This window comes from Pristis pectinata, chromosome 10 (assembly GCF_009764475.1).
Source record: "Pristis pectinata isolate sPriPec2 chromosome 10, sPriPec2.1.pri, whole genome shotgun sequence".
In the NCBI taxonomy this organism is placed as follows: domain Eukaryota; kingdom Metazoa; phylum Chordata; class Chondrichthyes; order Rhinopristiformes; family Pristidae; genus Pristis; species Pristis pectinata.
In genome coordinates this window covers 12,743,146-12,759,978 of record NC_067414.1, presented here as the reverse complement: position 1 = coordinate 12,759,978, position 16,833 = coordinate 12,743,146, and the positions used below count along the sequence as shown (strand labels likewise).

The 16,833-nt window shown below is 42.5% G+C and overlaps 1 protein-coding gene across 2 annotated transcripts in view; it reads left to right on the top strand.

Annotated features, from left to right (window-relative positions):
- pgbd5 (piggyBac transposable element derived 5) overlaps window positions 1–16,833 on the top strand; it is a 62,569-nt gene that overhangs the window by 43,963 nt on the left and 1,773 nt on the right. For both annotated transcript variants that reach the window (XM_052024708.1, XM_052024709.1), the window contains 2 exons: window positions 2,369–2,566; window positions 10,932–11,037. In XM_052024708.1, the coding sequence (XP_051880668.1) occupies window positions 2,369–2,566; window positions 10,932–11,037 (304 nt within the window). The remainder of the gene's footprint in view (window positions 1–2,368; window positions 2,567–10,931; window positions 11,038–16,833) is intronic.

Sequence of the window (16,833 nt, the reverse complement as noted above, 5' to 3'; positions counted from 1 at the left end):
CAGAGGGAGGTTTTTCACCCAGAGAGTGGTTGGTGCACGGAATGCGCTGCCTGGGGTGGTGGTGGAGGCTGATACATTGGTCAAGTTCAAGAGATTGTTAGATAAGCATATGGAAGAATTTAAGATAGAGGGATATGTGGGAGGAAGGGGTTAGATAGTCTTAGGTGTGGTTTGAGGGGTGGCACATCATGGTGGGCCGAAGGGCCTGTATTGTGCTGTATTGTTCTATGGTTCTAAGAATCCTCTCCAGTAATTTCCCTACCACTGATGTGAGACTCACCAGTCTATAGTTACCAGGATTATCCTTGTTTCCCTTCTTGAATAATGGAACAATGTTAGCCACTCGCCAGTCCTCCGGGATCTCACCTGTGGCTAGAGAGGACATAAAGATATTGATCAAGGCCCCAGCAATCTCATCTCTTGCTTCTCTCAATAACCTGGGGTATATTCCATCAGGCCCCAGGGACTTAACCACTTTAATACTATTTAAGAGACCCAACACTACCTCCTCCTTTATTTCGAAATACCCTAGCATATCAGCATGCTCCACACTGATCTTCCTATCTTCCATGTCCTTCTCCTTGGTAAATACTGATGCACAGTACTCATTAAGGACCTCACCCACATCCTCCACTTCCAAGCACGTGTTCTCTCCTTTATCCTTGAGTGGTCCTACCCTCTCCCTAGTCATCCTCTTGCTCTATGGATCCATGCACAGACTGATGCAGCCACACATGGGTGGTCATCAGGATGAGGGCAATGTTGGGTACACTTTTGTCCCCATTCTCTGGGGACGTGCATTGTGACCCATCAGACTCACTCCATCTTGGACCCCAGATAAACTGGAAGACAGCCTGGGTGATTACTGAGGCAGAGGAGTGGGGAACAGGCCATGCCTGCGCTGACTACGCAGCCCTGAGAACACATTGCACCTGACGACCAAGTTCTTCCCACTTATTGACAGAGAACGTTGTTTCCACAGACGCAATTATTGTTTTACCTTCCCAATCCACTCCAGTCAATTCTTGTTACATGCCTCTGAACCAGATCCCCAGCACCTTCAAATAAACAACCTGATGAGAAGGGGACGTTGGATCGGTTGGACCAGCTGCTGAAGAGCACGGCCTCTCTCTTACTGCGGTTGATTCTGGCCCCTGATGCCAACTCAAACTGGGCATAGGTGCTGATTAATCTGCAAACTGACCATGGATCCGAGCAGAAGACAGCAATGTCATCGTGTACAGGGAAGTTTTGACCTGGGTGCCTCCACTGCCTGGCAATGTCTCATGCTCTCGTCATTCCTGATGGATTCAGCAAAGGGTTCTATACAACACACAAACACAACAGAGAGTGGACAACCTTGCCTGAATCCTGACCTGATGGGGAAGCTATAGTCTCCCTAGATTGTGGTCCTTATCTTTTTATATTTCAAAAATAAACTTTATTCATAATAAAAAAAAATACATACAAAAGAAGAAACAGTTCAAAACGTTTACATTCATGGTCAATCCATAGACTGTGGTCCTTGGGGAGTAATACTTGCAGCTATTTGTGCATGTGGAATGAAGACTGAATGACACCTTCTTCACTCACAAGGGTTGCCGAATGCACTTTTAAGTGAGGGGAGTTGCCTGTACTGCAATCTTATCTGAAAGCTGGCAAGGACTAAAGTATAAAGTCAAGCCAAGGCAATTATAACAGTTAACCAAGACCTGGGGTGAACTTATCACCTGGAGGTTGTTCTTGTCGGATTGCTTTTTGTACTGTATGTAATGTGGATCTGTGGGTAGAATGTCTGAAGTGTCTGATAATTTTGACAGCTTGTGGGTGTGGTTTAACTAACTGTTAAAGCATTTCCAAGGTGGCATTCAGAGACCCTGTGTTGCAACAGGACCTTGCCAGGCTTTGCTCGAGAGGTTTTCACCAGCGAACTGCTCGAAGTAAGAGTGTGTTCAATGGCTAGGTGACCAGCAATGCTGCCTGGAAATACCAGGCCATGTTGTGTTTCTCTTGTTCAATATTTTTAGACAAGTACGTGGATAGGAAGCATGCAGATGGATATGGGCCAGATGCAGAGAAATGGGATTAGCTCAAGTAAACATCTTGGTTGGTATGGATGAGTTGGGCCAAAGGGCCTGTTTCCATGCTGCATAACTCTGTGACTCTAATACTCACACTTTGCCTAACCTTTGTCCATGTTTCACAATGTTGTGCTGTTTTATTGCTCTTTCACATGATTGTTCACCAAAATATATTGCGATATTATTGTAGCAGCTTGAACCTGGGTTTTGGACAGTACCTTCAAGAACTGTTCTGTTTTATGGCATGGGTTATCAGAATCACACTTGGATTGTTTCTCTCCGTGTAGGGATTTACTGCTGTGGACTTCTGAGCACCAGGAAGAGTGACTGCACAGGATTGCCGCAGTCGATGCTGGTTAACCCCGAACCTCCACGTGTTCGGGGTCATTACAGAGTGAGAATGAAAAAAAACATGTCTTTAATCAGCTGGTCCAACAAAGGACAATTCTACTTCCTCACAAATGCATACTCTCCGTTCAAAGAAGGCAAGTACTCATAAGGCAGTCATATTCTTATGATTAGGGATATTCAAACTGAATCAGACATATTTTTGCACAATTTGCCTTTGGGTTTTCACGTTATAGCTGGTGTTTGTTCTCTCATTTGGAACTCCAAGAGTGCTGGCTCTACTGCTGGTTACAGAGAAGTAAACGGATCAAGAAAAATGGCAGGAGGAGCTGATAATAGTCGTAATATCCCATTGTTAGTCTTATGTATCCCTTGATGCCATTCCATTAGTATTCCCAACGTCTAGCTGTTGAGGCAGTAAAAACCTTGCACCCTTTTGGCCTACATTATCTGTAATCTGTCTTTAAGACCACCTTGACACTGACACTTCTTCGTGTTAAGTTTTTACATGGCTGCTAATTTATGTTATCATTTTGGTTTGAACTTTGCAAGAGTGTTTCCGACCACCACCAGATGGTGTTCAGTCTGTCTGTGTCAGGTAACATGAAATCCAACCCTTTTCAGTACAATTGAGCACTTTCATTTATGTAGCACCTTTAACATTGGTAAGTGTCACAAGATGTTTCACAAAATTTGTCGCAGCGTTTCATACTAAAGCAGGTAACCAAAACCTTAATCACAGGGAGAGGAATTAATCCGAATTTTTAAGGTGAAGAAAGAGGAAGAAAGGTTTAGGGAAGTATTTCCAGTAATTAGGGTCCACACAGCGGAAGACTTGCTCAAGATAAGAAATTGTTCAAGTGAGAATCATGATATGTAAGAATCCAAAACTGGTGAATGCCTGGATCTAGTCAGTTTGTAGGGCTGGAGGAAGTTGCATCATTAGCAAAGAGCATTTACACATTCTCATGTAACCAAAATGGGTCTGCATTCGATAAATGTGAGAGGTCCCTGATTAGCTGCTGTTGGATTTTGGGACCATAGGTTGGTCACTCTTCAGATATCTGTCACGAACCAGCAACAAAAGAAACACACTGAGCATGATTCAGTGTTAAAAACTATTTTATTAATCTCTACTTATGATAATATGTAAAATAAAAGTAAAAATGTTAGTATGTTAGAAATTCAAACATGTTAAACCTTGAACGTTAACCCCTAAAACTAAACTCTTCATGTGTGTGTGGCAAAGTCCCAAACTCCAAGTTCAGGAATGGTTCTTAAAGTTCAGTTCTGCAAGCCATAAGGTGAAACATGAGCAAGGGCTTCTTCAACAACCACCGTTGTCTGAAGATAAGACGTAGATGTAGAAAACAGAGAGAGAGTAAATACGAAATCCAAATGTTCCACGATGGAACCCAAACGACACTCCAGTGTTTACTCGGTAGTGACTTCCTCACCCCGAAAAGCATCCGAATCGTGGTCGTCCACACACAAATACCTGTTTCCTTCTACAGGTCAGCAACAAAGTGAACTCCACCGATTACTTCCAACTTCCATACATAGATTTCAGTGGCAGACACAGTTATAGTTTCTCATCCATCGATAGAGAAAACAAGCAGGCTGGTGTCTCTCTCCCTTCTCTCTCTCTTCTCTTCTTCTTCTGACTTCTTCAACAACGTCATTACGTCCTTTATCTTCTATTGACGTAAGCACGCTCCACACACACACACACACACACACACACACACACACACACACTCTCTATCTTAAAGGGACATTCATTGAGTCCGTAACACCTCCCACCTAAAAAAAAAAATTTTTCCCAAGAAAAACTTAACTGCGCATACAGTTAGTAATGTTAATAATTATCATTTTACACAACTACAGACTATCAGATTAGTACAGATACATGTTTCCCATTTAACATCGGGAAAGACAATCAGCAATCACATTATCTTTGCCTTTAATGTGAGTTATCATGAGATCAAACTCTTGCAAAATTAAACTCCAGTTTAACAGCCTTCTGTTGTTTTTGACTCTGCTCAGAAACACCAATGGGTTATGATCTGTATATACAGTCAATGGTTTCTGAGCGGTGCAAACATATACACTGAAATGTTGCAAGGCTAAAACAAGCAACAGTAATTCTTTCTCTATGGTGGAATAATTCTTTTGATGCTCATTAAATTTCTTTGAAAAGTGAGCTACAGGATGGTCAACCTTCTGCAACATCACAGCTCCTGCAGCTTCATCACTGGCATCTACTGCTAATGAAAATGGCTTTTCAAAGTCAGATGTTTTGAGCACAGGATGGTAGCATAAAATGGCTTTCAGCTTCTCAAATGTTTCTTGACAAGAATCTGTCCAAACAAACTTTACTCCCTTCTTCAGAAGATTAGTTAGGGGAAGAGCAATATCAGCAAAATTTTTACAAAATTTTCGATAATATCCAACCATTCCCAAAAATCTTCTAACAGTCCTCGTACCTGTGGGAATAGGGAACTCAGATATTGCTTGAACTTTTGCCTGAACAGGAGCTTGCTTGCCTTGACCTATAACATAACCAAGATACGTCACAGTGGCATGGCCAAATTCACTTTTAGCCAAGTTAACTGTAAGGTTAGCCTTGGAAAGTCTTTCAAACAACCTTTCTAACGCAGATATGTGATCTTCCCAAGTATCATTCCCAGTCACTAAGTCGTCAATGTAGGCATCTGTATGTTTTAACCCATGAATCACTGAATTAATCATTCTTTGAAATGTTGCCGGAGCATTTTTCATTCCAAATGGCAAAACATTGTATTCATACAATCCAGAAGGGGTTACAAAGGCTGAAATCTCCCTTCCTCTATCTGTTAATGGAACACACCAGTACCCTTTTAATAGGTCAATCTTTGTAAGAAATTTTGCCTTTCCCACTCTATCTATGCAATCATCCACCCTAGGAATAGGGTAAGCAACTGACTTTGTTACAGCATTCACTTTCCTGTAATCTGTGCAAAATCTAACAGTTCCATCAGGTTTAGGTACAATAACACAGGGCGAACTCCAATTTGAAGTAGAATGTCTAATAATATCATTTTCCAACATATATTTGATCTTCTGATCAACAAGTTTACTTTTTTCCACATTCATTCGATATGGGTGTTGTTTGATTGGTTTTGCATCCCCAACATCAACATCATGGGTAATTATCGATGTTCTGTTTGGAACATCTGGGAACAGATTTTTAAATTTTAAAATTAATTCTCTCATCTGTTGTTTTTGTGAAACTTGTAAATGGTCCAACTTCGTTTCAAGGTTCTCCAGGATATTTTGGTTTTTTAGTTTCGATGGAACAATATTTGGTCTAAATTGGCCTTCCTCAACATCAACATCAGGCATTTTAGAAACAACCTTCACATCACCCACCAAGGCCACAACTGAATCCCTCTCATGATAAGGCTTTAGCATATTTACATGTCAGAGTTGTGTTTTCTTGCGTCTATCTGGTGTTTTGATTATATATGTTAAATCAGTCACTCGAGATTCAATAACATAGGGTCCAGAAAAACGAGATTGCAATGGATTATTTTGACTAGGGAAAAATACCAACACCTTTTGCCCCACTGCAACTGTCCTAGGCCGAGCACGTCTATCAAAATATGTCTTCATTCTTATCTGGCTGGTTTTCAAATTCTCTCTCGCTAGCTGGCAGACTCTCTCCAACCGAGTTTTAAATTTTTGGACATAGTCCAACAGACTCAAGTGCACTTCTTCATTAACCCATTGCTCTCTTAACAACTCCAAAGGTCCTCTCACCCTATGTCCAAGGACAAGCTCAAACGGACTAAATCCTATTGACTCTTGGATTGAATCTCTAATGGCAAACAAAAGTAAATGAACACCTTCATCCCAATCCTTTGTGTTTTCAAAGCAATAAGTCTTCAGCATATTTTTGAGAGTAGAATGAAATCTCTCCAGAGCTCCTTGAGATTCTGGGTGATATGTAGATGATACAATCTGCTTTGCTCCCAGCTCATAGACTAGTTGTTGAAAAAAATTTGACATAAAATTACTACCTTGATCAGATTGGATTTCTTTTGGCAAACCAAACAAGGTAAAAAAAATTTACAAGAGCCTTTGACACTGTCTTGGCCTTAATATTTCTAAGGGGTATTGCCTCTGGAAATCTAGAAGTGGCACACATGATGGTTAACAAATACTGATTTCCAGTCTTAGACTTTGGTAATGGGCCAACACAGTCCACAATCACTTTCGAAAAGGGTTCACCAAAAGCAGGAATTGGCTTCAAAGGAGCCACAGGGGGTTTTTGATTTGGTTTACCTACCATCTGACATGTGTGACAGGTTCGACAAAACATCACCACATCTTTTCTCAAACCAGGCCAATAGAGTTGTTTCACGATCTTCCCTACAGTTTTATTCACACCAAAATGACCACCCAAAGGCATACTATGGGCCAGGTTTAAAATTTCATCCCTATAAACTTTTGGAACAACAACCTGATGAATAACTTCCCATTCCTCATCAACAGGAACATGAGGAGGTCTCCATTTCCTCATTAACACTCCATTTTTGACATAATATCCAATTGGCACTTTTACAATCTCCTCACATGAGAGAGCTTTTTCTTTCAATTCTGTCAACTCAGGGTCCTTTGTCTGTTCCACCATAAAATCCTTCCTCGACAAAGACAAACCTTTAAATTCAGGCTCACTATAAGGATGTTGATCCTCCAGTGAAGACAGAAAAGTCTCAGATAAGGCATCATAATTTTCTTCCTGTTTAGGACTGTCACAAGGAACCACATCAGACTGCACTGGACTGTCTGTCTTGGCTAATTCTCTAGCTCTAGCTCGAGTCACCGCACATGATGGGTAAACATCTGGATCATTCTCAGACTCATCAATCCTTGGTTTGGTTGTTAACCGTACCACAGGAACAATTTCTCCATCTGCAAGGTTATTTCCCAATAACAAAGAAACTCCTTCCACTGGCAAACTAGGTCTTATCCCTATCTCGACTGGTGCTTCTACGAAATTTGACTTCAAAATCACCCTGTTTAAAGGGACAGATATGGTGTCATCTGTAACGCCTCGCACTAGATTTACCTCACCAGTGTCACTTTCTTCACCAAAATTTAAAACACTGTCCAGCAAGAGAGATTGACTAGCCCCAGTATCTCTAAGAATTTTCACTGGCACCTGGGGTGACTCATCATTCAGTGAAACAAAACCCTCTGACACATGAGAACGGAATTCCTTTCTCACCTCCTCCAACTTTTCCGCTTTTCCCTCTTGCAAGGACTGATCTTTAACAGCATCTCCTAAACCTTTTTGATTTTTAATTGCCTGAAAGCAAGCATTGGGCACAGCTTCCTTTCTTTTCTTCAAAAGGGCACAATTAGATATCACATGGCCAGGTTTCTTACAGTAATAACAAGTACGCTCAACAGGTTTCTCCAGCACGGGCTTCTTTTCATCCTTTCCTTTTTGATTACCTCCCAATTTAATCTCCGGTTTACCTGGATTGTCCTTGTAACTCTTTTGAAAGGTTTTAGGTTGTCCCCATTTGGATTTATGGGTTAAAGCATAATCATCTGCCAACCTAGCAGTTTCTTGTAAAGTTTCCACTGCCTTTTCATTTAAATATGTTGTTAATTCAGCTGGAACACATCTTTTAAAGTCTTCCACTAGTATCAATTCTTTCAATTTATCAAAATCCCCATCTACATTTTTAGCCATGTACCATCGTTCAAAACATATTCTCTTTCCAATGGCAAATTCCATATAAGTCTGATCTGCAGATTTCCTCAAGTCTCTAAATTTTTGTCTATAAGCTTCAGGTACCAATTCATAGGCCTTCAATATAGCTTGTTTTACCTTGGTATAATCAGCTGCATCCTCAACAGACAAAGCAGAATAAGCTTTTTGAGCTTTACCTCTAATCACACTCTGTACCATAAGAGCCCATCCTTCCTTTGGCCAGTTTGAACTCACAGCAACCTTTTCAAAATGTTGGAAATACTGATCAACCTGATCTTCCTCAAAAGGAGGGACTAATCGAACCTCCCTGCTGGCTGAAAAACCATCATCAGAACCAGATTCCAAACTCTTACGCTTCATTTGTAACTCATGCTGCCTCTGTTTCTCCTCGCTATCCAGCTCCATCCTCCTCAATTCCATCTGCTTCATTGCTAGATCAGCCTCTATCTTCATCCGAGTTATCTCTCGTTCAGTCTCTAATTTCTTTTGTTCGGCCTCTAATCTCTTTTGTTCTCGTTCAGCCTCTATCTTTTTTTGTCCCAACTCGACCTTCAGTCGTGTTTGTTCTAACTCCATCTTTGCTATCTGCACCTGTCTAACAGGTCTCTCTGACTCACCCCCAGAAAACTCTTCTAACTGTTCTAATTCTTCCTCCTCCAGATCCTCCAACTCCACTGGTTGAAAAGTCACATCAGAAATCACTGGTTTACTCTCGGGAAACTCAACTACCTCACTCAACTCAAACACTTCCTTCTCCAAATAGTAGTCAACTATCATTCAACTATCAGCTTTTCTCATAGACTGCTTTACTTCTGTAAGGTTTAGCTTTGTAGCAATCTTTATCAAATCATCCTTTTTCGCAACCTCCAATCCCTGTAGGGTTGGTGACTCCAAAAATGCCTTAATATCCATTGCTGCTGGTTTCCACACACACAAGCCAATTAAAAAAAAGAATTTATCAGACCTCCCTCAAAAATCTTTGGATTGGATCCCGAACAAATCTCATCAATCTGGGGAACAATCCCAGACGACACTCGTTGATCTTTGGATTGGATCCCGGACGAGCCCCCAATTTTGTCACGAACCAGCAACAAAAGAAACACACTGAGCATGATTCAGTGTTAAAAACTATTTTATTAATCACTACTTATGATAATACGTAAAATAAAAGTGAAAATGTTAGTATGTTAGAAATTCAAACATGTTAAACCTTGAACGTTAACCCCTAAAACTAAACTCTTCATGTGTGTGTGTGTGGCAAAGTCCCAAACTCCAAGTTCAGGAATGGTTCTTAAAGTTCAGTTCCGCAAGCCATAAGGTGAAACGTGAGCAAGGGCTTCTTCAACAACCACCGTTGTCTGAAGATAAGACGTAGATGTAGAAAACAGAGAGAGAGTAAATACGAAATCCAAATGTTCCACGATGGAACCCAAACGACACTCCAGTGTTTACTCGGTAGTGACTTCCTCACCCCGAAAAGCATCCGAATCGTGGTCGTCCACACACAAATATCTGTTTCCTTCTGCAGGTCAGCAACAAAGTGAATTCCACCGGATTACTTCCAACTTCCATACATGGATTTCAGTGGCAGACACAGTTATAGTTTCTCATCCATCGATAGAGAAAACTAGCAGGCTGGTGTCTCTCTCCCTTCTCTCTCTCTCTTCTCTTCTTCTTCTGACTTCTTCAACAACGTCATTATGTCCTTTATCTTCTATTGACGTAAGCACGCCACACACACACACACACACACACACACACACACACACACACACACACACACACACACACACACACACACACACACACACACACACACACACTCTATCTCAAAGGGACATTCACTGAGTCCGTAACATATCAGTCCCAATTGCAGTTAAGCATTCACCAAGCAAAAAAGGGAATTTCTAAACCTACTAGTGACACACAACTCAAAGGATCGCCAGGAAAATATTGCATTATATCTTTTTTTTAATAATATTTTATGGGTCCCAAGGCAAAGACTGCACGAGGAAATATTTTATTAATGAAAAGCGGTTCCTGGCTGCTCCAACCTGGAAAATTTACAGGGGTTTGACTCTGAATGGAGCACACTGCAAGGTACTTGTGTGCAAAAAAAACAAACTGCTGAAGGAACTCACTGGATCAGGCAGCATCTGTGGAGGAAAATGGACAGTCGACATTTTGGGTCGAGCTCCTTCATCTGGACTCAAGGAGAAGGGTCTTGACCCAAAACGTCAACTGTGCATTTCCCTCTATAGATGCTGCTCGACCCACTAAGTTCCTTCAGCAGTTTGTTTTTCTCCAGATTCCAGCATCTGCACTCTCTTGTGTCTCCAAGGTTATTCACGTGCTCCTTTCCTACAACAACAGTGATTGGAATACCACTTACAATAACTTGCAATTGTGTCTTTAGCCTACAAGATCTTTTGTTTACCTCTTTGGAAAATGTCTACTTGCTTCCGATGTTGTCTTCTCAGTGGAGTCTGACCTGTAGGAGAGGACGCTTTGTGCATCTTGTGCTGACGTTAAAATAAAATACATACACTGAAGAAGTACACTTTGGCAAGGGCAGATATCTAGGGTTTTTGGATAATGTGCTGCAGTTCGATAATTTCATTTTTGTGATTAAAGGTCAAAACTTGTATCCTTGACTTTTTTAGCTCATTAAATACTACAAATGAATAATTCTAATCACTTTCTTCGTACTTCATCCAAACGTTTTGGTCCCACAGGAGTCATCATTAGAAGAAAGAGTGGAGAGATTCGCTGCCCATTAGCAGTAGAGGCTTTTGCTGCTCACCTTGGTTATATCTGCAAGTATGACGATAAGTATAGCAAGTGAGTACCTACATAGTCTTTTTATTTGTAACTGTGTGTAGTACAACCCCGCGTGACAGAGGGGTCGAGTTCCCAGAAAACTATCCATATCACGATTTTCCGTTATGTAAACCCTATTATCTGCCCAAGCTGAATATTGCAATACATCACGGGTACATCCCTCCCCACCATCAGGAGTATCTACAGGAAGCGCTGCCTCAAGAAGGCAACATCCGTCATCAAAGATCCCCACCATCTGGGCCATGCTATTTTCTCGCAGCTACCATTGGGTAGGAGGTACAGAAGCCTGAAGACCCACATCACCAGGTTCAAGAACAGCTAATTCCCTTCAACCATTTGGATCCTGAACCAACCTGCACAACCCTAATCACTACCTCAGTATAGCAACACTGTGACCACTTTGCACCACAATGGACTTTTTTTTTGTTCTAATTGTGTTCTGTCTTGTATAATTTTGTATAATTTATGTTGTTAATTTATATTTTTCTTGTGGATATTGTGTAAGTGATGCCATGTGCCTGTGATGCTGCTGCAAGTAAGTTTTTCATTGCACTTGTGCACACGTACTTGTGCACGTGACAATAGACTCGACTTTGACTGTTATTGTCATGGTTTTGCTGCATGGAATAATTGGTGAACATTCACACTTGTAGCTGAATGATGGAAGGAAGGTCATTGATGAGGATGGTTGGGCCGTGTACATTGCTTTAATGAACTTGAGCAGTGATGTCTTGGGCTGAGATGATTAGCTTTAAAAAAAAACAATCTTCCTGACCCCACCCAGAGTAGAGTTACCCATTGACTTCAGTTTTATTTTCTTATTCATGTACAAAATGTAGGTGCTCATTGGCCAGGCCAGTGTTTATTATCCATCCCTTACTGCCTCTGAGAAGCTGGTGAGCCTTAAACCACAGTCTGTCCAATGAAAGTACTTGACAGTGCTGTTCAGTGGGGAGTTCCAGAACTTGGATCAGTTATGATGAGCTGGTAACTCGGAGGTGAACTCGCAGGTGCTCTTTCCATGCACCTGCTCCCCTTGTCCTTCTACATGGTAGAGATTGTGGGTTTGGGCAGACCTGTTGGAAAAAGCCTTGGAGCGTATTGTGTAGATAGTACCCACTGCTGCCACAATGCAGTGATGGTGGAGGGAACGAATACTTAACATTGTGGAGGTGGTACTACTTGTCGGGTAACTTTAATGTGGGTAGAATCCAGCTTTGAGTATTATTGGGAGCTGCACTCACACGTCTGCCTTGTGGATGGTGAAGGCTTTATGATCAAGAAGTGAATCACTTGCCACAGGATACCCAGCTTCTGACCTGCTCTTGAAGCCACACTAAATAAATGGCTGGTCCAGTTAAGATGCAGGTCACCAGTGATTGAGTGTTGTTGTTTGGGGACTGTGTGATTGTAATTCCAAGCTTTGATCATTAGGCAGAGTATAAAGGTGCCCAGTGCCTGGTGCTTCTCGGAGGTGAATGTTACCTGCTACTTACTGACTCCTTGATAAGATGAGATTTCTTTATTAGTCACATGTACGTCGAAACACACAGTGAAATACATCTTTTTGCATAGAGTGTTCTGGGGGCAGCCCGCAAGTGTCACCACGCTTCCGCCGTCAACATAGCATGTCCACAACCTCCTAACCTGTACGTCTTTGGAATGTGGGAGGAAACCGGAGCACCCGGAGGAAACCCACGCAGACACGGGGAGAACGTACAAACTCCTTACAGAGAGTGGCTGGAATTGAACCCGGGTCTCTGGCACTGTAAAGCATTATGCTAACCACTACACTACCGTGCCACAGTCTGTCAAATCCTGCCTTGTTGCCAAAAACAGTCACTCTGTTGTTTGAATGTGGGATGATGGGACAGCTTGGATTTCTCATTTATTGTGACGGGACACACGTTTTACAGACCAGGAAGTACAGAACTGCAGATATTGATGATCTAAAATAAGAAAATAATTCTGAAAATACTCAGCAGGTGGGCAGCATCTATGGAGAAACAAACAGAGGTAGCACTTCAGGGCAGTGAAGGTCAAAGCCATCAGTCTTGAGATGCTACCTCTTTCTCTCTCTCCACACGCACTGCCTGACCTGAAGATCACTTCCAGCATTCTTTGGTTTAATCTTGTACTTAAACCAATTTCCACATTGTCAGGCAGATATTGTACTAGAACAGCTTGGCCGGAGGAGTGGCGAGTCTAGGAAACTAAGTGGATTATCCAGTTTTGGCTGAGATAGGTTGCAAATGTCTTGCTTTTTGCACTTGTGTGCTGGAATCTGCCAGTGCAGATACTTGTGTAGCCTTCTCCTTATTGGTTGTTCAGTTATCCACCACTGAATGTGGAAAGGTAACTTGGCTTTTATGAACTGATTGTGGGATTGCTATAGGATACTGCTTCCACTGCTTGTCATGTCTGTAGTCTCGATTTGTACCTTTACCAGATTACTGCCTCATTAGACAAATCTGGTGTTGCTATAAGCATGTTCTTCCATATTCCTTGCTGACACAGAACAGGCCATGTGGTTTGATGTCATTGGTAGTTTGAGGAATATGCATGTCCCCAAGGTTACAACTTGTGATGGTGTATAGTTCTGCTCCACTTGATGGTCCGGAGTGTCTCACTCATGTACAATTTTGATGGATCTGATTTAAAATGATTTCCCTTAGGTTGTGCCACTCAGCAAGATGGAGGGTGTCTTTGATGGGAAGCCAAGACTTCGTCTCCACAAAAACCAAGAGGTGGCCACTCCTCCCAGAGCTGTCTTGGAAAGATGTATCTGTAATTGGTGAACTAGTGAGGTCAGGCAGGTTTATCCTTCTGTGTGGTTTGCTCCTCACCTGTCACAGATCCAGTCTGACAGCCGCTTTCTAGAACCAGTCCAGCTGGAAAGGAGTATGAGAGGTGACCTGATAGAAGTGTACAGGATGATGAGGCATAGATCGAGTGGACAGTCAGAGACTTTTTCCCAGGGCGACAATGGCTCACACGAGGGGACATAATTTTAAGGTGATTAGAAACATAGAAAACCTACAGCACAATTCAGGCCCTTCGGCCCAAAAAGCTGTGCAGAACATGTCCCTATCCTAGAAATTACTAGGCTTACCCATAGCCCTATAGCCATATAACCCATAGTGACTGGAGGAAAGTATAAGGGGGGATGTCAGGGTAAGTTTTTTTACACAGAGAGTGGTGGGTGTGTGGAACGCACTGCTGGTAGAGGTTGTGGGGGCAGATACATTAGGGACATTTAAGAGACTCTTAGACACATGAATCATAGAAAAATAGGGGGCTATGTGGGAGGGAAGGGTTAGATAGATGTTTGAGCAGGATAAAATGTTGGCACAACATTGCGGGCCGAAGGGTCTATACTGTGCTATAGTCTTCTAACTTCTAATTCAGACAGAAATTGTGCTATTGAGCCACAGTTGGAGGTGAAGACTGAAGTCCCCACCCAGTGTATATTCTGCAAAGTAATGTTCTGCTCCTGTCTCTGATGCCTCTGAGCTATTTGTGGGATGGAGCACACCCAGATCTTCTGATGTTTGAGTTCAGGATGGCAAGCTCAGGATATAATTCTGAATATAATTGTCAGGGTGTGTTTGTGAGGTCGATCCAAAACCTCTCCCACTATTGGCAGTCACCTCCAGATGCCAGTAAAGGAGGATATTGTAATGTTGACAGGACTGGGTGTGCCTTCACCATGTTGTGTAATTAGGAAATATCTTGATATTTAAAGTGAATGAGCTCACATGACCTATGTTAAAGTTCATTAGTCAATTCTGTCTGCATACTCGATCTTTGTAACTTCATGCTTACGTCTTTAACACTTACAATGTAAGATAAGATATCTATCAGTCATGTGTACATGGAAACACACAGTGAAATGCATCTTCTGCGTAGAGTGTTCTGGGGGCAGCCCGCAAGTGTTGCCACACTTCTAGCGCCAACATAGCATGCCCACAACTTCCTAACCTGTACGTCTTTGGAATGTGGGAGGAAACCGGAGCACCTGGAGGAAACCCATGCAGACACGGGGAGAATGTACAAACTCCTTACAGACAGCGGCGGGAATTGAACCCAGGTCGCTGGCGCTGTAATAGTGTCCCGCTAACCACTACACTACCTTACACTCTATAATTGGCAAAGAAGCCCACCTGCACTTTTGGAGAGTGGACAGCTATCAGATACACAGGGTGGAGTGTGGGAAGAGTGGAACTTGCAGACATAGCAAGATAATGTTAAGCTGAAGATGTGCTGTCTGTGCCAGTTGTGAGGCCTGACTCTTCAACTGGCATGCTGCTCATGATGTGGAGCAATGGCTCTGAACACTTTTGAAGGAAAGCCTCCACCTACCCCAACCCCCCCCCCCACTTGTTCACAATCAGTAAAATACAAGCCCCCCCAACCCTGGGCAGATGGTGGTCTTAATTTTTCACCTTTTCAATGAACTTCCAATTGTTTAAAACCTCAGGGACCCTACAATCTTTGCCCCTTCTTCCTCCCCACCCCCCCCCCCACCTTTCTTCACCTCAAACCCCAAGGGAGTTGTGTACCCCAGTTAGGAACCACTGACATCGAGCACAATGAGCTATGGGGTAAACCTCCATTATCTGAAGTTGGCTGAGGGAGAACTTACGGATTCTAGGGTTTATTTGGCTTGGTTATTTGCTGGGTGTTGAGAGAACTTGCATAAGTAAAAACATCTTTTGGAAAAAAATACTTTTTCTACTCCAGAATTCTTGAAAATATTGATGTTAAAAATTCCTCTTGAATGAAGCTCTGAGACATAGTGCAGGGGACCATGTGGCCCATTAGGGCTGTGAAAGAGCCATTCGGACCAGTTTCCTGCCCTTACCCCATTGTCATAAGACATTGGTGAGGCTGCACTTAGAGGTACTGTGTAGAGTTTTGGTCACCTGTTATAGGAAAGATGTTATTAAATTAGAAAGGGTGCAGAAAAGACTTACCAGGATGTTGCCTGAGTTACAAGGAGAGGGGGCGCAGTGGACAGCGAGGAAGGCTATCAAAGCTTGCAGCGTGATCTTGACCAGCTGGGAAAATGGGCTGAAAAATGGCTGATGGAATTTAATGCAGACAAGTGTGAGGTGGTGCACTTTGGGAGGACAAACCAGCGTAGGACCTACACAGTGAATGGTAGGGCACTGAGTTGTGCAGTAGAACAGAGGGACCTGGGAATACAGATCTATAGTTCCTTGAAAGTTGCATCACAGGTAGATAGGGTCATAAAGAGAGCTTTTGGCACTTTGGCCTTCATAAATCAGGGCATTGAGTACAGGAATTGGGATGTTATGTTGAATTTGTACAAGACATTGGTGAGGCCGAATTTAGAGTATTGTGTGCAGTTCTGGTCACCTACCTATAGGAAAGATATGAATAAGCTTGAAAGAGTGCAGAGAAAATTTACAAGGATGTTGCTGGGACTTGAGGACCTGAGTTACAGGGAAAGGTTGAATGAGTTAGGACTTTATTCCCTGGAGTGCAGAAGAATGAGGGGAGATCTTATAGAGGTGTACAAAATGATGAGGGGTATAGATAGGGTGAATGCATGCAGGCTTTTCCCCCTCAGGTTGGGTGAGACTAGAACCAGAGGACATAGGTTTAGGGTGAAAGGTGAAATAGTTAAGGGGAATCTGAGGGGAAACGTCTTCACTCAGAGGGTGGTGCGAGTGTGGAACGAGCTGCCGGCAGGAGTGGTAGATGTGGGTTCAATTGCGACATTTAAGAGACGTTTGGATAGTTACGTGGATTGGAGGGGTTTAGAGGGTT